General features: G+C 39.2%; 1 protein-coding gene across 4 annotated transcripts; it reads right to left on the bottom strand.

The window, feature by feature from the left end:
• Positions 1 to 110: 110 nt before the first annotated feature.
• asip1 (agouti signaling protein 1) lies at positions 111 to 22,713 on the bottom strand. 4 transcript variants are annotated; one of them, XM_089010996.1, is made up of 7 exons: positions 22,594 to 22,713; positions 15,014 to 15,184; positions 11,225 to 11,309; positions 5,539 to 5,739; positions 5,347 to 5,383; positions 4,275 to 4,443; positions 111 to 2,919 (listed from the first exon to the last, which is right to left on the bottom strand). In XM_089010996.1, the coding sequence occupies exons 4-7, from the start codon at positions 5,717 to 5,719 to the stop codon at positions 2,866 to 2,868; spliced, it is 441 nt and encodes a 146-aa protein (XP_088867122.1). In that variant the 5' UTR covers positions 5,720 to 5,739; positions 11,225 to 11,309; positions 15,014 to 15,184; positions 22,594 to 22,713; the 3' UTR covers positions 111 to 2,865. The 4 variants fall into 4 exon arrangements, with proteins under 4 accessions (XP_088867122.1, XP_088867121.1, XP_088867124.1 ...); XM_089010995.1 differs by lacking the exon at positions 11,225 to 11,309 and adding an exon at positions 16,205 to 16,289 and having other exon boundaries at positions 22,594 to 22,685; XM_089010998.1 differs by lacking the exon at positions 11,225 to 11,309 and having other exon boundaries at positions 4,275 to 4,441; positions 5,346 to 5,383.
• Between the last annotated feature and the right edge of the window lie 1,328 nt (positions 22,714 to 24,041).

Genomic DNA, 24,041 nt, shown 5'->3' on the forward strand with positions numbered 1-24,041 from the left:
GCCTCACAAATATTAAGTTCAATAACACATTCGATTCTATCCATGTAACGGTTTCCCATGAATCTTAAAACGTTTTGAATGACCGGACAGCACAATAAAATTATTGTTGAAATCATTTATTATTGTTCATTCATTTTCCAAAGTGTTTATCCCAATGCCCTCGTTTGAAGTGAAATGACAGGAAAGTTGAGTGTCAAAGTGTGTGTGTGTGTGTGGGGGGGGGGGGGGGGGGGGTGAGAAAATTAAAATATGTAATGGGGTGATGATACGGTAAGATTTGGACTTCCTTCGAAGTTTCTTTCTCACATTAGTCCTTTTTTTTCCTTTCACGTTATTTAATTTAATATTCACAGGATTTCAAAGAAAAGCACACTTTCAGATTTAAACACTTTGGGATGTGAAATGCGGGCACTGAATCCTTTAAAGGACAACCGACGTCACTTATTTGTTTCTTAACTGACATCAGAAAAACGTTTTAAAACATCTAAAATACCAAAAACACGCAGGCGGATATTTTTATTCAAATGCAAAACAGCAAAAAAATGACTTCACAAATTACCCAAAATGATTTTTTTGGTGTGTATTTTCACTTCACTTGGATACACACACTTTTTACTCACTGTGTGTGTTTATGTGTGTGTGTGTGTGTTTATGTGTGTGTTCATGTTTAATGAGAGGAAAAAGTTCATAGCACAAAAAGTAACATATTTTAACCAAATTGACTACAGGGGTGGGGACTTTGAATGTACCCATTCAGAAACTTCACTCCTGCTGTTATTTCAGTTTCAAGTCCACTTTTTAGTTCTTTGTTTTTAAAGAAGTTGAAGTGGGAAATAGGCTGACATTTACTGTTCAAATGTAACGCTAGTTCTTCTCCAAACTCATCAGCAACGGTGGTCCTCACTCCTTATCTGGAGTTATCTGGACCTCACAAAACCTTTGGAAAAGGTGCCCCGTTTTTTTCAAAAGCTAATTTTTCCTACATTGTCATATCGTGAGTACAGATGCTCCTCTACTTACGAACATTCAAGTTACGAACGACGGTACATTCGAACATTTTTGCAGTTGTGTTGAAAAATGTTCAGACACAGATGCTGTCACTTAGATTTTGTATTGTGAAGTTCAACTTCATTTTATTTATCTTAATACGTACATATACATTCTGTGTGTGTGTGTCTCTCTCTCTTACATATGTAGTATTCTCTCCAGTTGTACATGTACATATCTTTATAGAGCATACATTATAATAAATGTTTATTTTTCAGTACAAACCAATACACGTTACTTATAAAATAATAATAATACATTTCATTTATAAGTGCCTTTCAAATCTCTCAAGGACACTTTACAGTCACGGGATACAAGCCTTAAACATACAGTACATATATAAATGGTAAACATACTTATTTATATAACCCTTAAAGGACAACCGACGTCTCCGGACAAGTTGTGTCCATAATTTGTAAAATGGCTTCAAATGACTTGTACTGAGCGTATTTGACAAATATTCCACCGCATTTAGCTATATTTTACGTTTTAAGCCTTGCACTGAATGTTCCGGAAGTCTTGCTTTTGAGTTGGTGACGAGTCCGTACGTGACGTCACTAAAGGAACGCCCCTGACCGAAAAAAAGACACATTATAGCAGTCCTTCCATAACATCAATGCATTTGGCTGGTCTGAAAACTTCGTGTAACACCAAAAAAGAGACAGAAGAGGGCGACAAAGCTCCATGTAAGGAATTAATCAGCCTGTGGAAACGGGCTGATTAATTCTTTTTGTGCTAAATTTCCTGCCCCCAGATACCTCAAAATGGCATGGAATAAATTCTTTAATCGATTGCAAACATGTATGCTTTCCTCTTCAGAACTATTTCAATCATATTCATAATTGGACGAGTAACAAGAAAGCATATTCTCCAAATCTGAAGCCAATGTTTTGATTCTCCAGCAAGGCAGTGTGACCAATAGTGACGTCACGAACAAGGGGGCGGGACTTCTGAAACTGGCCACTTCCGGTTTCAAATTGAAGTACTTTTTAAACACTTGAAGTCATTTTTATTGGTGTTTTGCATTTGACTAAAAATATCATCATAAATCGATACGATTGGGTATTTTAGATGCTATAAAACGTTTTTCTAATGTCAGTTAGGAAACAAAAAAATGATGTCGGTTGTCCTTTAAACATTCCATACAAAATATAGCACTGAAGCAACTTACGAACAAATTCACCTTACGAACGACCGTTTTGTTTGTAAATTGGGGAGTGTCTGTATCAGAAAATAAATGTGTGGGTTTTTTTTTAGCGTAAGAAGAGCGGACGAGGTCATGGCAACAAGACGAGGCCTGCGAGGAAAAAGAGCGGGAAGGCATCGACGAGCGCCACGGCGCTCTGACGGGACGGGACGAAGTGGATCAGCTCGCCAACAAAAAATTGTTCGTTTGACCCCCTGCGACCCCTGGCCCTTCATCATCCCCAGGTGTTGATTTGTTTGTGTAAATAAAGTTTCAAACTAAAACATTTCGTAAAATGATTCAACTTGACATGAAAAATCGATCCCACGACAATTGCCCCCGAGCGAATGAAATGCAGGTGGATGATGCTGCTGTGTTTTTTTTTTGTCTTTTTTTGTGTGTGTGCGGTTGTCCCAATCTGTCGTGCGATCTCCAAACAACACATGTTCGCACTTTATCATATGATCATCCTGTTACGCGCACCATTTTTCTAATCACTTTGAATTTCTATTTTAACCCTTCACCCCGCCGCATTTTTTTCCCTCTTAATCTTTTGTACTTTAAACTCGCCATTTCCTGCGCGAGGAAAGAAAGGGGCTGGAAATGTGTTCCAGCTGCAAAGCGTCTCCTCTCTAAAGTGCTGGCGGAACATAACCCAGGAGCAGCGTGACGGGGGAGCTGGAGTGCTTGGGACAACCAAAACAAAATAAAATAACATTAACACCTTCATAAACTGGAATAGTCGGGACAGGGTGTGGGGGCGGGCCCTTTGTAGTTCTTTATTTAAGGACAACCGACACCACCGGACAAGTTGCATCCATAATTTGTAAAATGACTTTAAATGACATCTACTGAGTGCATTTGACAGAGATTCCACCGCATGTAGCTATATTTTACCTTTTAAGACTCGTGCTGAATATTCCGGAAGTCTTGTTTTCGAGTTGATGACGATGCCCTAAGTGACGTCACATTTGGAACACCCCTGACCGAGAAAGCGACACACAATGCATTTTGGGTACTTTTTTTCCTCTGAAAACACCGTGTTGATGGCAAAATTAGAAGGAAAACTACATAAACAACGCCATGGTGAATCGTTGTGTGGCAGCCAATTGCGGTAACACGCATAAAGAAGGTGTAAGTTGACACAAATTCCCAGCGCACAAATCAGCCCATTTTCAACGGAGCTTGTGCGCCATCTTGTGCATTTTCTGGGACGCTACATTGCAGTCCAGACACCTCAAAATGATACGGAAGGACTTCTTTAATGGATTGCAAACATTTATGCTTTCCTCTTCAGAACTATTTGAATCCTATTCATAACTGGATGAGTAACAAGAAAGCATCTTCTCCCAATCTGAAGCCATTGTTTTGATTCTGGAGCAAAGCAGTTTGCGAAGGAGTATCCTGGCGTGACGTCACGAAGAAGGGGGCGGGACTTTCTGAATCCGCCCAGTTCCGAGCTCATTTTGTGGCAGTTTTGGGATACTTGAAGTCATTTTTATTGGTGTTTTGCATTTGACCAAAAATATCATCCTGCGTGTTTTGGCTATTTTCGATGCTATAAAACGTTTTTCTGATGTCAGTTAGGAAACAAAAAAAAAATGCTGTCGGTTGTCCTTTAATTGCTTTGAAAGATTCATTTTCATGAGTGCGAGGTGGCAGTAGGGGGTGTCGAATGCTGACTAATTCTATCCAAATGTGTTCAAATTGTAAATGACTTCTCGAATCATTTACATGGTGAAAAAAAATGTGAGTTCAAGGTTGGCTTTTGGTTGCTATGTCGGCAGCGGCAACGGCCGGTGAATTGAAGTTTCTTTGATTTTTTTTTGGGGGGGTGACAACTAATTGGAAGTGGCATCCACTTTTATTCAGATGCTATTTGCCTCAGACCGTCATAAAGATGCGTGTACACGTGCTAACTTGATGTTGAAAGTAAAGTGCACTCACGCCGTCGATTTAATGCAAGCTCAGGTACTGGGGGAGGGGCTTCGGGGATGCAGGGTGGGGAGGGGCGGGGGGGTCAGCTCAGGTCATCGGGTACCTTCAGCATCGAGGGTTGCCCATGCGGCAGTAACACACGGTCCTGAAGATGCGGCAGTGGCACATGGCGCAGAAATCGCAGCAAACCTTCCCCTCGGATTTGCAGCTGCCCCACAGGGGGACGCACCCGGCGGGGGGCGGCGGACGCCGTTTGCGGGCCACCTTGTTCTGAGGAGCAAGTTTTTGCATGTCAGGAAAAAATACAAATTACATCAAGTTAATTCGATTGGATCAGAGAAGATATTGATAAGATATATATATTATTAGTTTCACAATGGAGAAAGTCATAATTCACAGCAGCAAAGTTATGAAAAAAAAAATATATACATATATATATACAGTGAGACCTCAACTTACAAACACCTTATCTTACAAACTTTTTGTCTTACAAACGTGAAATTTATGAAAATTAAACCTTATAATAAGCACTATTTTCATAATACACACCCACCACGTCTGGCGGAGTGATCTTCGGCGGAAGCACACGACCGAACAGCACCAGAGGTTAAGTTACCAACACTCCTTATGGAAGGTGACTCTCCTTCCATAAGCCATCAACGACCATCAAAAAGGTAAATACAACTTTATTTTACAGCACAGTTTATTTCTTTAATTACAGTCCTCATGTAATGCGCCTCTCTTTCCAAACAGCAATTCCCTTTGACCTTCGACCTCCAACGCCATTCCATCAAGCCATAAATGACCATCACAAATGTAAATAAAGTGACTTTCTGATACAATTCAGTGTATTTCTTTCATTACAATAAAATAGCACATTTATTATACATAGAATAAGGTATGTTGTGCGTAGTTTTAAGGCTTATTTAGTTGAAAAGTATATTTTATGGAAACCCGGGAACGGATTATTCCCATTTTAATGGTTTCCTATGGGATTTTGTTTTTTAGATACACACTGTTCCCCTTACACACTCTGTCAGGGAACCAATTAAGTTCGTAAGTTGAGGTCTCACTATATATATATATATATATATATATATATATATATATATATATATATATATATATATATATATATATATATATATATATATATATATACACGCAGACACACCTTTTTTGCCTTCTTTTTCCTTCCCGGTTTTGGCAGTTCTGGAGGAAAGAAAACACAGTAATGTTTCATTGTTTTCTTTTGTTCTTGCCATTCTGAGTTTTTTTTACGTGCATAATTATTATTGGGTCTGTTGTCGTGGTCGTGTATTCAAACACGTTGTCTTGTCAAATGAACACAGACGAGCGCAACTTGCCTACAATGAGGACGGGCGCGTACAATCCTCCAGCGTTGGCGACGTGGTTGCTCTCCGGAATTGTGTTGGAGATGGCAGCCTTGTTGGCGCTCCGCGTGTCGTCAGGTAACATGTGGGCGGCGCCCAGTAAGTAGTGGGAAGCAGTGAACACAAAGCTGGCCAGCAGCAACGTAGCCTGCATCCTCTTGGTACTTTGCGTCTCTGTGCAGAAAAAAAAGAACACCCCACTAAAAGTAAAAAAAAGGCAGTGAAGTCTCCATTAAAGGACAACCGACACCATTTTTTTGTTTCCTAACTGACATCAGAAAAACGTTTTAGAGCATCTAAAATAGCCAAAACACGCAGGCTGATAGTTTTAGTCAAATGCAAAACACCAATAAAAATGACTTCAAGTGTCCCAAAACTACTTCAAAATAACCTCAGATAGTTTCAGTTACAGAAGGTCCCGCCCCCTTGATCGTGATGTCACGCCAGAATATTCCTTCACAAACTGCCTTGCTGCAGAATCAAAACAATGGCTTCAGATTCGGAAAAGATGCTTTCTTGTTACTCATCCAATTATGAATATGATTCAAATAGTTCTGAAGAGGAAAGCATAAATGTTTGCAATCGATGAAAGAAGTCCTTCCGTATCAATTTGAGCCATCTGGACTCCAATGTAGCGCCCAGAAAATGCACAAAATGGCGCACAAGCTCTGTTGGAAATGGGCTGATTTGTCCGCTGGGAATTTGTGTCAACTTACACTTCTTTATGCGTGTTACCGCAATTGATTGCGACATGCAACGATTCACCATGGCGTTATTTAGGTTGTTTTCCTTTTAATTTCGCCATCAACACAAAGTTTTCAGATGAAAAAAAGTACCCAAAATGCATTGTGTGTCGCTTTCTCGGTCAGGGGCGTTCCCTCTGTGACATCACGTCAGGAATCGTCATCAACTCGAAAACAAGACTTCCTGAATATTCAGCGCCAGTCTTAAAACGTAAAATATTGCTATATGCGGCGGAATCTTTGTCATTTGAAGTCATTGTGCAAATTATGGACGCAACTTGTCCGGAGACGTCGGTTATCCTTTAAAAGATGGCAGGAAACAACAAAAGCATGAGAAATGTTGAACAAAGTAAGACAAAACATTCATCATTGTGTGCCTTTCACTCCAGATCAGAAACCCCCACGCCCCCCCCCCCCCCAAAAAAAAAATAATAATAATTTGAGGTGACTGAAACCACAAGACAATCAATCGCTCACACACCCACATGAACCCACACAGCAGGGGAGAATGAGTCAAGATCACAGCGCCTAGACGGGCCTGCTTCTCATTTGCAAATCACTTTTCGGCACTTCAATCCCCCCCCCCCCCCATCCTACCCTCAGCCCCACAAAAAAAAAAGACCCAAACGTGTGCGCTTTCTTTGCAATTAGAAATACGATGCTTCTGAGACCTGACTTGACGTGTTTACTTTCCTGCTTTCAACACATACACACTCCTGTTTGATATATATGTGAAGTTTTATATATATATACAGTAAAGTCTCGTTATATCGATATTCAAGGGAGTCCGAAAAAATATCGATATAACCGGGACTATCGATATATCCGACCCTGTTTGCATGTAATTTTCTCCGTGCGTGCATAGAAATAGTATCGATATAACCGGGACTATCGATATATCCGATATCGATATAACGAGACTTTACTGTATATATATATATATATATATATATATATAAAGAGAGAGAGAGAGAGAGAGAGAGAGAGAGAGAGAGAGAGATTTTAACGGCTAATTCCTTTTTCAGAATGTGGCCTCTGTCACATATCAGGCCCAGCATTAGGCTAATAACACATTGAAATGTGAATGTCAACCAGTGTGAAGTTATAACTAAACAATAATAGTATTAATTTCTAAATATCAACATGTCAACATTTTGTATGTCTTAAAATCCGCCTGTGTCTACAATTTCAAATGATCAAGACTACATTTCTGCATGGGAAATCACATTTTCTCCTGGATGATGATGATGATGATGATGATGATGATGATCAGAATTATCTTTATTGCCAAGTATGTAGAACACACAAGGAATTTGTTTCCGCTAGAACACGCTGCACTAGTATCGTCGTCAAAAAAAAAAAAAAAAAAACTGCTAAGTGGCACTATACAGTTCCATTTTGGTGATCCATTTTGATGATGATGATGATGATGATGATGATGATGATGACGACAATGTGTCACACTGCTTGTCATAGCATTGCCAAAATGAATGCAATAACGAGCGTAATGGCAATTTGAATGCTAAAATGAATGATAGTGTGAGACCAGATGGGAGGATGTCAAAGTTGACCACAGATAAAGAATTTGACCTCCCAGTCTGAGAAATGCAAAGCAGCGGCAAACCACCGCAAGATCGTGAATTATGAGCGAGCCTGGATCTCATCAAGCGCCACTTTTCAAACATCAGTACGTCCGGGAGGTGGGGGGGGGGGGGGGGTCGCAAATTTAATCCATCTATATATATTTGGGATCAAACCTCATGACATTAAAGGACAACCGACATCATTTTTTTTTGTTTCCTAACTGACATCAGAAAAATGTTTGATAGCATCTAAAATAACCAAAACACGCAGGATGATATTTTTTGTCAAATGCAAAACACCAATAAAAATGACTTCAAGTGTCCAAAATCTGCAAAAAAAAATTTGAGCTGCGAATTGGGCATTTTCAGAAAGTCCCGCCCCCAGTTGGTGATGTCACTAATGGGCACACACTGCCTTGCTCCAGAATCAAAACAATGGCTTCAGAGAGTTCAGATTCGGAGAAGATACTCTTTTGTTACTCATCCAGTAATGAATATGATTTAAATAGTTCAGAAGAGGAAAGCATACATGTTTGCAATCAATTAAAGAATGTATTCCGTGCCATTTTGAGGCAACATTGGGGGGAAATGGATCACCAAAAAAGAGGCAGAAAATGGCGTCCAAGCTCCTGTGATGAATTAATCAGCCCGTTTCCACAGGCTGATAAATTCCTTCCATGGAGCTTGGTCGCCCACTTCTGGCGACTTTTTGGTGCAAGACCAAACAAGTATAGCAAACTACATTGACGTGATGGAAGGACTGCTACAATGTGTCTTTTTTCGGTCATGGGACGTTGCTTTAGTGACGTCACGTACGGACTCGTCACCAACTGAAAAACAAGAGTTCCGGAATATTCAGCGCCGGTCTTAAAAGGTAAAATATAGCTTTAATATGCGGTGGAATCTTTGTCAAATACGCTCAGTAAAAGTCATTTGAAGCCATTTTATAAATTATGGACACAACTTGTTCAGAGACGTTGGTTGTCCTTTAAATGTCAATGAAATATGTAGTATTAAACGTGGAAAATGAACATAATGACTATTTCAAATGCTGCTAACGGGTATTTTTGAATTGCTGTCACGTGTAGTATGGCTGGCCTGAAATATTGCACCACACCAAAAAGCCAGAAAACGTCTTAGACCCATCGTCTGTATTTTCTAATCGCTTTTAAAATTAAAAATGTGTGTGGAAATATTGCACACCAAGTCACGGCCGCAGCATTTTTTTACTCCGCCAATGTATAGGGAACATGTTGTCATAATTATACAGGATATCATTACCAATAATTGTAATTGTTACAATGTGATGTTAATATTCCCGACACACACATGTTCACGTACACACACACAAACACACACATCTTAAAGTACATGTACACACAATGAGAAGATTTTATTTGCTGAGAGCATTACAACAATCAAATGGAATTAAATTGTTCTGTTTTGATTTTAAAGGATTGTTTTGGGGGGGAAATGGTTTAAAAAAAAAAGGCAGCAAGTACGCTGACGAAATAAGCGGGAAAAAAAGTTTCATAATCTTGTTTTTTTTAATGTATTGAAAATAAATTAAAATTAAAAATTAAAAGCGCCAATGGCAAGATAGCCTGACACAAAAAAAATATCATCCAGAAATGAAATTAAGCGACGTCAGTGACGTCACTGAAGGAACGCCCCTGACCGAAAAAAAACCAAAAAACACATTGTAGCAGTCCTTCCATCACGTCAATGCATTTTGCTGTACTTTTTTTGGTCTGAAAACTTTGTGAAGGGCGACAAAGCTCCTTGTAAGGAATTTATCAGCCTGTGGAAATGGGCTGATTAATACCTTACACGGTGCTTTGTCGCCATTTTCTGCCTCTTTTTTGGTGATACATTTCACCCGCCTATTGCCTCAAAATGGCACGCAGTAAATTCTTGAATCGATTGCAAACATGTATGCTTTCCTCTTCAGAACTATTTGAATCATTTTCATAACTGGATGAGTAACAAGAAAGCATATTCTCCCAATCTGAAGCCATTGTTTTGATTCTCCAGCAAGGCAAGACATCTTGCTGTGAACAAGGGGGCGGGACCTTTTGAAACTGAGGCTTTCTGAGGTCATTTTGAAGTAGTTTTGGTACACTGTCAGTCATTTTTATTGGTGTTTTTCATTTGACAAAAAATATCATCCTGCGTGTTTGGGCTATTTTAGATGCTATCAAACGTTTCTCTGATGTCAGTTAGGAAACAAAAAAGTGATGTCCTTTAATGTCAGCTTTAAAAAAACATCTTTGAGGGGGGGGACACACAAAGTTTGTACTTGCAATTCAAACAAATGTGCTTCTTCAAACCTCAGCATCGGTCGCTTGAGGCAAAGCATCTTGCTGCTGCATGTCAACATTTACAACGGGGCGCCTCAAGAGCCTCGACGTTGACGGAGGTTGTCGCTTCCATGGGGTGAACATCTGTCAAAAGGAGCATGCGACGCTGAGGGCAACCGTCAAAACTTTCCAACCGGGGGGCCGTAAAAATGCCAGCCAGGAAAGCCGCAACAAAATGGAGGGAAAATGGCTCAAAGTGGCCTTGAAACCATTCCGGCAGATGGCGGACGGCGGCCATCCAAGCTGCGGCGCCGTAAAAGTTGCCGCAAGTGCCCCAACCCTCAAAGGACAGTTAACGCTGTTGGGGTAATTCGAGCCATTAAAAACGCTGCCGGACTCTTCGGAATTGTGCCGCCACTTCGACCAAAAGGAAAAGCCCAAGCATCATTAAAAAACATCCTGGCATTTTTAAGAAAAAAAAAAGAGAAAATAACAATTGTCAAAAGGATAAAGCCAGACCTGTCAACCTTGATAATAGCTGCCCTTATAAAAGATTACAATTCTCGTATAAAAGTTGTAGTATGCCGTACGTACATTAGTTGAAATGATTTAAAAAAAAACGCAAGCGTAAATGCAGTTTATCGCGCACGTTATGCTTTCATAATCAACTGTACGCAGCGATAAAAAATATATATACATATGAATGAGTATTACTTTTGCTCCCCTTATTAAGGATTGCAATTAATAATAATAATAATCATAATAATAATCATCATCATAATAATAGTAATAATTCCCCTTGTTAAGCGATAATAAACCTTACAAATACAACCCGACACATAATTATTTACTGATAGCAAGAAATAAACAGAAATAGAATTTAAAAAAAAGTGTTTGTTTGTTTGTTTGTGTACATTATTTTATTTACTTAAAGGACAACCGACACCTTCGGATAAGTTGCGTCCATAATTTGTAAAATGACTTTTACTGAGCGCATTTAACAAAGATTCCAGCTCATAAAGCTATATTTTACCTTTTAAGACTCGCGCTGAATATTCAGGAAGTCTTGTTTACGAGCTGATGACGAGTCCTCACCCTACGTCACTGAAGGAACGCCCCTGACCAAAAAAAGACACATTGTAGCAGTCCTTCCATCACGTCAATGTATTTTGCTGTACTTGTTTAGAAGGAAAACACATAAATGGTGGCGATGGTGAATCGTTGTGTGTTGCACCAAGACTACTATTTGATACTAGTTGACACAAATTCCCAGCAGACAAATCAGCCCATTTCCAACAGAGCTTGGCCGCCATCTTGTGCATTTTCTGGGATGCTACATTGGAGTCCAGATGGCTCAAAATGAGACGGAAGGACTTCTTTAATCGATTGCAAACATTTATGCTTTCCTCTTCAGAACTATTTCAATCATATTCATAATTGGATGAGTAACAAGAAAGCATCTTTTCCGAATCTGAAGCCATTGTTTTGATTCTAGAGCAAGGCAAAGATGTCCTGGCGTGACGTCACGAACAAGGGGGCGGGACTTTCTGAATTTTGTTGCAGTTTTGGGACACTTGAAGTAATTTTTATTGGTGTTTTGCATTTGACTAAAATCGACAAAAACTCGATCACCGCGGAAAATAAATGCCTGATCGAGGATAACTTTTGCTGATGTACCGCGGACACCGTGACAATATTAATAATCGACGAACGCATTGTCGTTTGCTACCAGTGACCGAGACGATCCAAATTAGAGCCAAAATGGGTAAGACAAGATCGGTCTTATTAAAATCGTTATGTATTTATTTATTCATTTGTGTGGCTGCCGCTGCTCACCCACAGAAAAACTTATCCTGTAACTGTAAAGTGACTTTGAGAGTTTTGAAAGGTGATTATAAATTAAATGTATTATTTATGTATTTAGATTTATATGTATTTATTTATTTATTTATTTGTGTGGCTGCCGCTGCTCACCCACAGAAAACCTTATCCTGTGACTGTAAAGTGACCTTGAGAGTTTTGAAAGGTGCTTATAAATTAAATGTATTACTTATGCATTTATATTTATATTTATATTTATATTTATATTTATATTTATATTTATATTTATTTGTGTGGCTGCCGCTGCTCACCTACAGAAAAACTTATCCTGTGACTGTAAAGTGACCTTGAGAGTTTTGAAAGGCGCTTGTAAATCAAATGTATTATTTATTTATTTATTTATGTGTGGCTGCCGCTGCTCACCCACAGAAAAAAAAACTTATCCTGTGACTGTAAAGTGACCTTGAGAGTTTTGAAAGACGCTTATAAATTAAATGTATTATTTATTTATTTATTGTATAAAAGTTGTTATACGGCATCCACAATTCAAAATGGTGAGACAAAAAAAACGTGTAAAATACGGGTTGACGGGTATGAAAAGCAGCCGTCAATATTTCAGCCGACAGGGAGTTTTCCCCATCAAAAGGTGTTTTGGCTCGGCAGCCTGAGGAATCAAAACTTCTCCAATAACGTTTAAAAGGATCTGCCAGCTGAAAATAGTTTGGCCTGCGAAGGGGGGTTCGCCTCAAATATAGCCGAGGCCTGCCTGCGCCTCCTGGAAGCAACGTTTTGTGAAATCTCTCAACACAGTTGGAAACAACCCGGCGGCCATCACTGATTTCCGACGGGCTCCCAGAACAGCGACGATACGTGGAAAACCGTAATCTCGTCAACGTTTCCAGCTGGGGAGCCATCAAAACAAAAAGATTACATTCCCTCAACAAAGGCCGTAAGAGAAGGAATGCCGCTGGAATTCGTCAAAAGATATGACAGAAAATGAGCCCACCATATGAAGATACATCCATAATTGTAACGTTGTCAGGAAGTCGCTGGACATTCTTGCAAAATAGAGAAGAAGAAGAATGAAAAAAAAACAACAACCCCACCGAGTGATGCAAACGAGAAATGAAATGAGCTATTAGAATCGCATATTCTGTGGAGCTCTTTCTCTTGTTTCTATTGATAACTGTATTTTATTGATTGTATTCTATTTGATTGATTCTAGTACCGATATATGCTTGTCTGTGAGTGTAAAGTGTCCTTGAGAGCTTTGAAAGGCGCTTCAAATAAAGTGTAATATTATAAAGTTACTCCAAAGCCGAGGCTGACAGATCTTCTCACAAAATGAAAGAGTGGGAAAAAATATCTGGCAGGGGTCCAAATGCCACCCAAAAAAAATAATAATAAAATAAATTAAAAAACGGTGCGAATTTGGGTGGAGGGCCTGGAAAAGTGCCAGAAGAAAATGGAGAGAAAACCTTTGGAACACTTTGGGAACTTTTCGCCAAAGTGTCAGGCAATCGTTTTTTTTTTACCATTGTAACGTTTGATGATGATGATAATAATAATAATAATAATAATAAGAAGAAGAAGAAGAAGAAGAAGAAGAAGAAGAAGAAGAAGAAGAAGAGATGATAATAATAATAATAAGAAGAAGAAGAAGAACAAAAACAATAATAGTAATAATAATAATAATAAGAAGAAGAACAATAATAACAAAAACAATAATAATAGTAATAATTAAGAAGAAGAACAATAACAATAATAATAATAATAATAATAATAATAATAGTAATAATAAGAAGAATATTAACAATAATAATAACAATAATAATAATAATAATAATAGTAACAATAACAATAATAAGAATAATAGTAATAATAACAAGAATAAGAATAAGAAGAATAATAAGAAGAAGAACAATATTAATAATAACAACAATAACAATTGTAATAATAACAATAACAATAATAAGAATAAGAATAAAAAGAAGAAGAAGAAGAATAGTAATAACAACAACAATAACAATAATAATCGTAATAATAACAATAATAAGAATAAGAATAAAAGAAGAAGAAGAAGAATATTAATAACAACAACAATAATAATCGTAATAATAACAATAATAAGAATAAGAATAAAAAGAAGGACAAGAATAAAAATAAGAATAAGAAGAATATTAATAACAATAACAATAACAATAATAATAGTAATAACAATAATCATGACAAGAATAAGAATAAGAATAGGAATAATAATAATAATAATAATAATAATAATAATAATAATAATAATAATAATAATAATAATAACAAGAACAAGAACAAGAACAAGAACAAGAACAAGAACAAGAATAAGAATAAGAATAAGACATTTCATTTTTAAGCGCCTTTCAAAACTCTAAAAGTCACTTTACAGTCACAGGATAAGTTTTTCTGTGGGTGAGCAGCGGCAGCCACACGCCCCAGCGTTCACTCAACCTGGACGTAACTCAAATAGATACAAAGCTAGCTAGATAGTTAATAGAGAGCTAATAGATAACAAATAGATAGCCAGCTAGGCAGCTGATAAGGTCGCTGGCCAGCTAGGTATCTCGGGAGCTAACTAGCTAGAGACATAAACAAGCTTGAACGCAGAATTCCAAATTGATACGAGCGAACGTCACACGCATGATCAACTCTTTACTTTTGGCCTACACTGCAAAATATTTCTTTTAAAAAATGTGTGCAAAATCTCCTGAAAGACTTCAGTGCAGGGCTTCCTCATTCTTTTTTTGTTCTTAACAAAAATAAACGTGAGTATCGACGAAGTGGAGGCGCGCATGGGCGCCTCATACATTCAGTCTTATCACGATTTACTAAACATTCTTTTTCATCCGGCTTGCAAATGCTACAAGATGTCATAAGTCGTATTAATATGGCTCCTGAAAAGACATGATCGACAAAAGGAGATTTTAGTCGTCTGTAGTCTGGCTACGAAGCAGATTCCGAGCGAGCTCACCTCACGTCTTGGAAGGGCAAAAGTTCCTGCGTAGCGTCTGGCGGGACGCTGGCTGTGGCTCAGGTCCGTCCTCGCCCGCCGTTTTTGCAAATGTCCCGCCGGAATCCTCCCATTGCGCTTTTTAATCCGAGCCCGGGCTGCGGCGGCGACCTTGGCCCCTCAGTTGACAATCTGCCGGGAAGGTTTGGAGCCAGCGGTGGGTTGGGGTGAGGTGGTGGGAGTAAAGAAAAGGGGTGGGTGGGTGGTTGCGTGAAAAGTATGCAGACCACAGCCGGGAACACGGCAACAACACACTACAATGACACCCTGGGCTTTAGGCACCACGGCCGAAACGCTTATTTACACGGACATGAAGGCCATGGCTTACATACCCTTTACAGTAAAGTCTCGTTCTATCGATATCGGGTACATTACATGACATACTCTCAGGGAAGTGACACATAGCGTGAGAGATGTGTCAGGCTGAGTGAGATTCACATGACAGCCGCGATGTGCACATGTGACGCCACAAACGCACACCTCGTTCGTGTTTCTCAATGATCTCCTTCTCCTCGACGGTGATTTTATTTTTTGTGTCTTCTCCGGCTGAACACGAGCCTGTGGGTTTTTTTTTTGTCCCATAATAGTAAAATTATCTGCAAAAAGCTCCTCGGAGGCGATGGACGTGTGAATTCAGAGAGAGGGGGCATGGAAAGTAGCGCAGGATGGAGCGCTGTTCGGTCGTGTGCTTCCGCGAAAGGTCACTCCGCCAGATCCGAAGAGCACTCCGCCAGCCGCGGTGGATGTATATCGCGAAAAGTAGTGCGTATTTCAAGGTTTAATTTTCATAAATTTGACGTTCGTAAGACGAAAAGTTCGTAAGATAAGGTGTTCATAAGCTGAGGTCTCACTGTATATTGATAGTGCTGCTTATTACGATACTATTTTCATTTCCCGGCAAATTTCTAGTCTTTTATGTATAATTAGTTTGGTTTAGTACGATAATCCGGTTACTACGGTGCCCTTTTCATCTCCTGCCAACCATTTTGCTCTGCTTATATCGATACAAAAGCAGTTTAAGATGAATCGATATTTGCTTAAAGGACAACCGACGTCTCCGGACAAGTTGTGTCCATAATTTGTAAAATGGCTTCAAATGACTTCTACTGAGCTTATTTTAATAAGATTCCACCGCATATAGCTAGATTTTACCTTTTAAGACTCGCGCTGAATATTCAGGACGTCTTGTTTTCGAGTTGGTGACGAGTCCGTACGTGGCGTCACGGAAGGAACGTGCCTGGCCAGAAAAAAGGACACATTGTAGCAGTCCTTCCATCACGTCAATGTATTTTTCTGTACATGTTTGGTCTGAAAACGTCATGTTGCACCAAAAAGAGCCAGAACAGGGCGACCAAGCTCTATATAAGGAATTTATCAGAAACAGAAACAGGAGGTCGCCATTTTGTGCCTCTTTTTTGGGTGAGACAGTTCCCCTCAATGTTGCCTCAAAATGGCACGGAATAAATTCTTTAATCGATTGCAAACATGTATGCTTTCCTCTTCAGAACTACTTGAATCATATTCATAACTGGATGTGGAACAAGAAAGCATATTCTCCGAATCCGACGCCATTGTTTTGATTCTCCAGCAATGCAAGACGTCTTGGCGTGACATCACAAACAAGGGGGCGGGACTTTCTGAAAATGCCCAATTCGCAGCTCAATTTATTGCAGATTTTGGACACTTCAAGTCATTTTTATTGGTGTTTTGCATTTGACTTTTCATGGGGAAACGTAAGAATTGTTATATCGGAACAAAGTACAAGGCAATAGTGGCTGTGGAGGACAATCCAACAAGGAGCAAATCCTCCATCGCAAAAGAGTTTGACGTGCCGCAGAATACTTTATCAACGTCTGTAATGTAAACGTTTTTGTTCTCCATCCATGTATTTAATTGTGTTGTATTCAGATATCTTTCTCGCTTGCAATAATCACTGATTTTCATACAGTATGTACATGCCGGCGTTCATGGTTTCTCTCGTGTGTATAGAACAATGTCGAGTGCTACCCAGGGTCACGATTGCAAGAGTGCGTTATGAAAATAATAAAGGACGTTTTTATTGCATGCAGAAGTTTATTTTTCACTTCATGACAGTAATAAAGCATGCTAGATACGCAATCCATGAACTCAAGGAGAAAATGACATGCCATATCAAAGATCCCCCATTTATTGCCCACTTTTAATGCAGTTCGGCGCAGGATTGGATATATCGAGAGTCCGGTGATACCGATATTTTTCCGACTCCCGAGAATATCGAGATAACGAGACTTGACTTTCACGTGACTTTGCATGAAATTAGCATGACAATACAAGCGCCATTGACATTCCAGAGACAATGGGTCTGCGCTTTCAATGCTGTTTATGTGACACCGTATCACATGTGCGTGACTCTGCAAAAGGTTTTTTTGTTTTGTTTTGCTTTGTTTATTTTGCGGGTGATGTTAAATAAACCATCGCCGTGATGTGACACGGAACATTGGCAAAGCCCTTTAAAGCCATAATTTACGTGACATTTACAAGACTTTCCAGCTCGGCGTATTTACATCACAATTACAGAGCAAGACATGCACCGCCGTGCATCTCTGTTGACGATATATTCAACTTGTCTGTATTTCTAGATGTTAGGTTTATTGTTTTTAGTTATCATATATTCACTTATGATACATTGAGTGTGCTTGCAATGAAGAATGCTTATGCTTAGAATAAAAATGCTCATACGTGTAATCATACATTTAAAGGACAACCGACATCATTTTTTTTTGTTTCCTAACTGACATCAGAAAAACGTTTTATGGCATCTAAAATAGCCAAAACCCGCAGGCTGATATTTGAAGTCAAATGCAAAACACCAACAAAAATGACTCAAAAGTGTCCCAAAACTACTTCAAAATGACCTCAGAAAGTTTCAGTTTCAGAAGGTCCCGCCCCCAGTTCGTGACGTCACGCCAAGACGTCTTGCCTTGCTCGAGAATCAAAACAATGGCTTCAGATTCGGAGAAGATGCTTTCTTGTTACTCATCCAGTTATGAATATGATTCAAATAGTTCCGAAGAGGAAAGCATAAATGTTTGCAATCGATTAAAGAAGTCCTTCCGTGTCATTTTGAGGCATCTGGACTGCAATGTAGCGTCCCAGAAAATGCACAAGATGGCGCCCAAGCTCCGTTGGAAATGGGCTGATTTGTCCATTTCTACCCGCAGCAGCTTGATCCGTATTCATGACGTGAACAATTAGCCACGGCAGTGATAAAGGGAAGGAGGCAACGTTCGACGTATTTTTTTGCGTAAACGGCGACGTCATAAACATTGGATGACGTTTACGTGCATCGGAAACACCACCCTCCGTCCCTACCACAAAAACAAAAAAAAAACATCCCCCGCCGCATTCCATTCTGTGAGGCAACCTTTGATGTCAATATAAATCATAATCATAATGTTTACAATGATAAAAAGAGGACTGACACAGTGCCGCCGTGACCGCGCTCGTAACCAAAACCATTGACAAAAATACTTTGTTTTTAGTTGCACATGATTAAAATGTGGTGAGCTGACCTCACTTTCTCCTCTTGTCTTGGAAAATAAACAAATGATAAATCATTTCACAACACACGCAACACACTCATATGCAACTGATGTTCAAATGAAGTGTAATAAATTACTTTTTTTTCATCTCAAATCTTCATTGCCTATTGGAAGGAAGGGAAATCCAATTCATACACCCCCCCCAAAAAAAAAAAAAAAACACCAATGTAAGTTTATTTGTATATTCAACAATACTTTAGGGTTTAGCACGTAGCCTCCAAACACGAAAAACACGAAGAGAAAGTGAACTTTTTTTTTGTCCATCCACGTTTCTTCGTCAAGGGCGCTGCGCCACCTCAATTTTTCAACTCAATTTTTCGCTCTTCATTTCAAGTGGGAAGTTGGCTCGTGCGTGTCTCAAGATTCAAATGAAAGGACAACCGACATCACTTTTTTGTTTCCGAACTGACATCAGAAAAACGTTTGATCTAAAATAGCCAAAACACGCAGTAGGATATTTTGAGTCAAACACCAAACCAATAAAAATGACTTCAAGTGTCTAAAAAGTACTTCAATTTGAAACCGGAAGTGGCCAGTTTCAGAAGGTCCCGCCCCCGTGTTCATGGTGTCACGCCAAGACGTCTTGCCTTGCTCGAGAATCAAAACATTTGCTTCAGATTCAGAGAATATGCTTTCTTGTTACTCATCCAGTTATGAATAGGATTCAAATAGTTCTGAAGAAGAAAGCATACAATGTGTCCTTTTTTCGGTCAGAGGCGTTCCTTTAGTAACGTCACGTACGGACTCGTCACCAACTCAAAAATAAGACTTCCGGAATATTCAGCGGCAGTCTTAAAAGGTAAAATCTAGCTATATGCGGTGAATCTTTGTAAAATACGCTCAGTAGAAGTCATTTGAAGACATTTTACAAATTATGGACACAACTTGTCCGGAGACGTCGGTTGTCCTTTAAGACACTTGTGTTCCATATTTTTGGGCAATCTATTTGTTTTCAGTCGTTTTATTTTATTTCATTATTATTTTATTTTTATTGTACAGTGATACCTCAGCTTACGAACTTAATTGATTTCCAGAAAGTGTGTGTAAGGTGAAAAGTGTGTCTTCCAAACATTAATTTCCCATAGGAAACCATTAAAAATGAGAATTATCCGTTTCCAGGTCCCCATAAAACATAATTTTCTACAAAATATACCTTCTTTTATGTATAATAAAAGTGCCATTGTATTGTAATGAAAGAAATAAATGGTATTGTATAATAAATTTCTTTTATTTACCATTGTGATGGCTTGATGGAATGGAGTGGGAGGAGGAGGGAGGGAGTTACTGTTTGGAAGGAGAGTCACCTTCCATAAGGACTGTCCCCTGCTTTTTCATGAATCAAATCAACAGAAGTTTTTCAACCTCTTGTGTTACCTTAGACAACACAGAAACCCCCTTAGCCACACATAGCAATGGTCGCACAAACGCACACCTCGTTTGTGTTTCTCGATGATCTCTTCTGCTCGACCGTCATTTTGTTTCGTGTCCTCTTCGGCTTAACACTAGCCTGTCATGGGGTCTTTTTCGGTCCCACGTATGCCGCATATACACTCAGAGAAAGGAGGCGTGGAAAAGTAGTCCGGCAGCCACGGTGGCGCCGTTCGGCCGTGTGGTTTGGTCTTCTTCCGCCGAAAACTAGATCGTGTGCCAAGATTATATTCTTTCTAATTTAATTTTTGTCAGGCAAAAAGTTTGTTAGCTAAAGCGTTCATAAGCCGAGGTATCACTGTATTATTTATTATTTTAATCTTTCTGTTTTGCCCTCCTGGGGGCTTAAGGTAAGGCAATGTTGATAATCTTTGTCAACCATGAGCTTTTGAATTGCTTTGGGACTTTTTTTTTGTGTGTGATTGGGGGCGATAGTAATCAATTTGACGGAGACCAACTACACGCTAACTCCAACTTTATTCCTCCTAAATTGCAGCTGACAACACGCAGCAACGCCACAACATTTGACAGCACCGTGTCATAACATCCGACGTAATGCGGCAAAGGACCAGAACCATAGAAGCGTAACTAATGGGAAGTGATGTTTTCAGCCCTTTGTTTTGAATTCATTTCGATTGCGGCCCCAAAATATGTCCATACATGACAATGAAGTTTTAGAGACTGGATCAGATCATGTCGGATTCAATTTCTGGTTTTTGCCAAGTGGTTCAGATGATCAAAGTGTCTCAGGTTTATTGGAACCAATTGACGTATGTCTGTGTAAGCTCTCAGTCGTACTGGAATGGTCCATCGATGAAAAGGTTTCTTCAGCCATCATCTGTACTTCTTTGAAAGTGTCGGACGTTGGGGAGACTAAACAAATTCTCCAAAAAAGACTTTATCAACATCGCAGGGATAATACTAGTGGGCCTCAATCGGCAGTACATATGCACCTAAAACCAGTACGTATGCACCTACCAGTAAAACTTTAGTTTGCTGACGAAGTTTCTTGGATAAGAAGCGAAACGTCCGACACCTTCAAAGAAGTACAGATGACGGCCGAAGAAACTTTTTCAACAATTGACGTATGGACACGGATCAATGAAGGTGACGTTCCAAATGTTGGAGATGTTCGACATCAGTGGGATTTATTTCACATTTACGCCGTCATCGGACAAAAGCCCAAGCGTCAATTTTGCTTTGAAACGTCAACAGCGTCAGAATGGAAATGTGATTTGGTGGCATTTTCACGTGAGGCTGAAGAAGAAAACAGGATGACTTTGACGAGGTCTGATAAGGTCGAGCAGGAACCCGGGGAGCATTTATGACCATGTCAAAATACATTCAGATGAAAATCATTTTCGGGTAGGAAGCTTTCAGCTCCAAGAATGATTTGTGGCCAACGCGTTTGTCTCGTGCCAGACTAAAACCACCAATTTGGGGATTCAAGAATTCTCCATTAAATCTGATTTTTAAAAAGTATGGCCGCAACGTATATTTTTTTCTGTTGTTATTCACAAATTCAACATTTTTGTTGTTGTTCTTTAGTTCCGTGCGCTATATTTGCTAACAGGTATTAGCTATCTATTCACTCGCTATTAGCTATCTATTACCTAGCTGTTAGCTATCTATCTAGTATTGTATTGTTTTTTTTTTATGAAACGGTCTTTGCACATTTACAGAATACAGTAGACATTTTTATTTTGCTATGCTTAGAATATCTTGTTTTCTATCCTTTCACCCCCCTCCGCCACCCCATCCCCTTTCAAATTGCTGCTGTGGACTGCAAATTTCCCCATTTTGGGACGAATAAAGGTTTTCGGATTTTGATTGTATTGTAATATTACTTACTTAGTTTTAATGCAAACATCTACTTCCGTGTAACTTTGATACTACTGGAATCTGCATTTTGGAGAGACACCCCCCCCCCCCACACACACACACACACACTTGACATATGAAATGCAAGTTTGAATCAACGTTGATTCGGATCAGGACAACTTAGATGACTACAAAAACACAAGCAAGTCATGTTTCTATTGTGTCGTCAACGCATAAGTGTTTGTTTCTTGCACGCTTCTCCGCGAGTGTGTACGTGTGCACAAAACGGTGACAGAAGTGTACAAAGTCGGGTAGTCTCGGTGTTTTGTTGAATTTATTTTGCGAGCGAGCAAAGTCTGCGTCAACAGACCACATCAGCATAGTTATACTTTTAATACAATTCGCCACAACGCCAGCCGGCATCGATGAGACTTTTAAGGCAGATTCGACTTTCAAATAAGGTTGTCCGGTTCAGGTTTCGAGTTGAATAAGAGGGCCAGTCTTGGGTTCCTACTGAGCCCCAGATGTGACATTAAAAATATTAATGCTCACTTTTAACGGATGTGTTATGCACGAGGAACCATTTAGTTGGCTTGAACTGCTGCGCCGTGTGCACAAAATGTTTCCAAAGTGCGCACAAAGTAATTATGCGGATAAAGTAGAGCAATAACGGTGTGCGGGTCGATTGAAAAAATAATAATTGGAACGTACCTTTTTTTCCGAAGTTGAAAGGTCGAAGGTAGAAGACAGGGACAGCGTTAATGCCGACGAAACACCACCAATTAATATTTTCTGAGCCATCCCTGTTCCCCGGAAGTAGTGCGCGTAAACATTATCACTGACTTCGCTTCTAAAGATAAAGTCAAAAATGTTTTGATGGGAAAAAAATCGCCCGGTGAAGCAACAAGCACTAATATTTTTTTAGCTGCCGGGGTCTTTAACCACAAACTGTAAAGCACAGATTCACTCTCCAAAATGATTATTTTTTTTTCACCTGTTCGTGTGATTCACGAACGTTTTTATGCGCTTGAAGTCAATTACATTCCACCCATTTTTTGTGGTGGTGGTATTGACAAAATGAATTGTTAATATGTCAATTAAATAATGTCGTTTTGGACTGAAGGTTTATTAAAAAAATGCCGTTTGCTTAAATGTAAAAAAAAGGGACGACTCGGTCGCACTTTTGTGACGTAGCTACAAAGATTCAATGTTAAGTCTCTCCATTTTATCTGACATTTTAAAAAAACTAATTTTCAAAACAAACCATTAAATATTTGAAATGTAGATAAAACAAAAAAGCGAGATATTTTGCATCACGTGGAGACAAAGACAACACATGAAATCAATACCATATTTTACATTTAATTTTTCCAAGATGAAAAACAAAATAAAGAGACAAAACAAATGAAGTGTCTTTGTTTGGCTCTTAGTCACGTACATTTCAAAAGACTTCACAAGCGCCTCGTTGACAGAGGTCGGCGACATCCTCAATCCAAACCCCCCGAGCCAGGCAAGGGAAAAATAAAACCCCAATTGGGAAAAGAAGAAAGAAATGTTGAGAAAGGACCCAAAACGGGGGGTTGGGGGGGCGGTGACCCGACTGAAATGGATGCCCCATGCCGGCAACATCTTAAACATCTAGAACAGGGGTCTCAAACTGAATTGAGTCTGGGTGAGGCTGGGCCGCATCAGGATTTCCACAAGAAAAGCACAGATAAAACATTCCAATGTTCTCAAAATCTTTCTTTTTAACGCACACAAAAATTTAATAAATGAATAAATGGAAAAATTAATACAAAATAAATTAACCAGTAATAAATAAATAAAATAATTATAATTATTATAAGGCAGATACAGACGACTGAGAAAAAAAAACACAGGAAAACTAATTATTTTAATAAATTTTTAAATGTCTGTATTCACAGTTCTTTAACCTTTAACTTTCTTAACACAAAGAAAATATTGAACATGAACTGTCCTAAACATAACTTCTCTTGCCTACTTGTTCAGCTCCACACACAAGTTTCATTCATTTCAATCATGCGGGCCGCACTAACATTATTCTTTCATATCAAGGCGGGCTAAACAGTCCATTCTTGCCGTCTTCTCAGTGAAAATGAAACTTAAAGGACAACCGACGCCTCCGGACAAGTTGTGTC

This window comes from Hippocampus bargibanti, linkage group LG12 (assembly GCF_051943395.1).
Source record: "Hippocampus bargibanti isolate YZ-2025 linkage group LG12, ASM5194339v1, whole genome shotgun sequence".
In the NCBI taxonomy this organism is placed as follows: domain Eukaryota; kingdom Metazoa; phylum Chordata; class Actinopteri; order Syngnathiformes; family Syngnathidae; genus Hippocampus; species Hippocampus bargibanti.

Bases quoted from the DNA above. Each gene is read 5' to 3' on its own strand.
- asip1 (XM_089010996.1), bottom strand. From the start codon at position 5,719: ATGCAGGCTACGTTGCTGCTGGCCAGCTTTGTGTTCACTGCTTCCCAC. The intron at 5,384-5,538 runs GCAAGTTGCGCT...TCTTTCCTCCAG, and splicing joins CGCGCCCGTCCTCATTGTAG to AACTGCCAAAACCGGGAAGG. The intron at 4,444-5,346 runs GGTGTGTCTGCG...AACTTGCTCCTC, and splicing joins AGGAAAAAGAAGGCAAAAAA to AGAACAAGGTGGCCCGCAAA.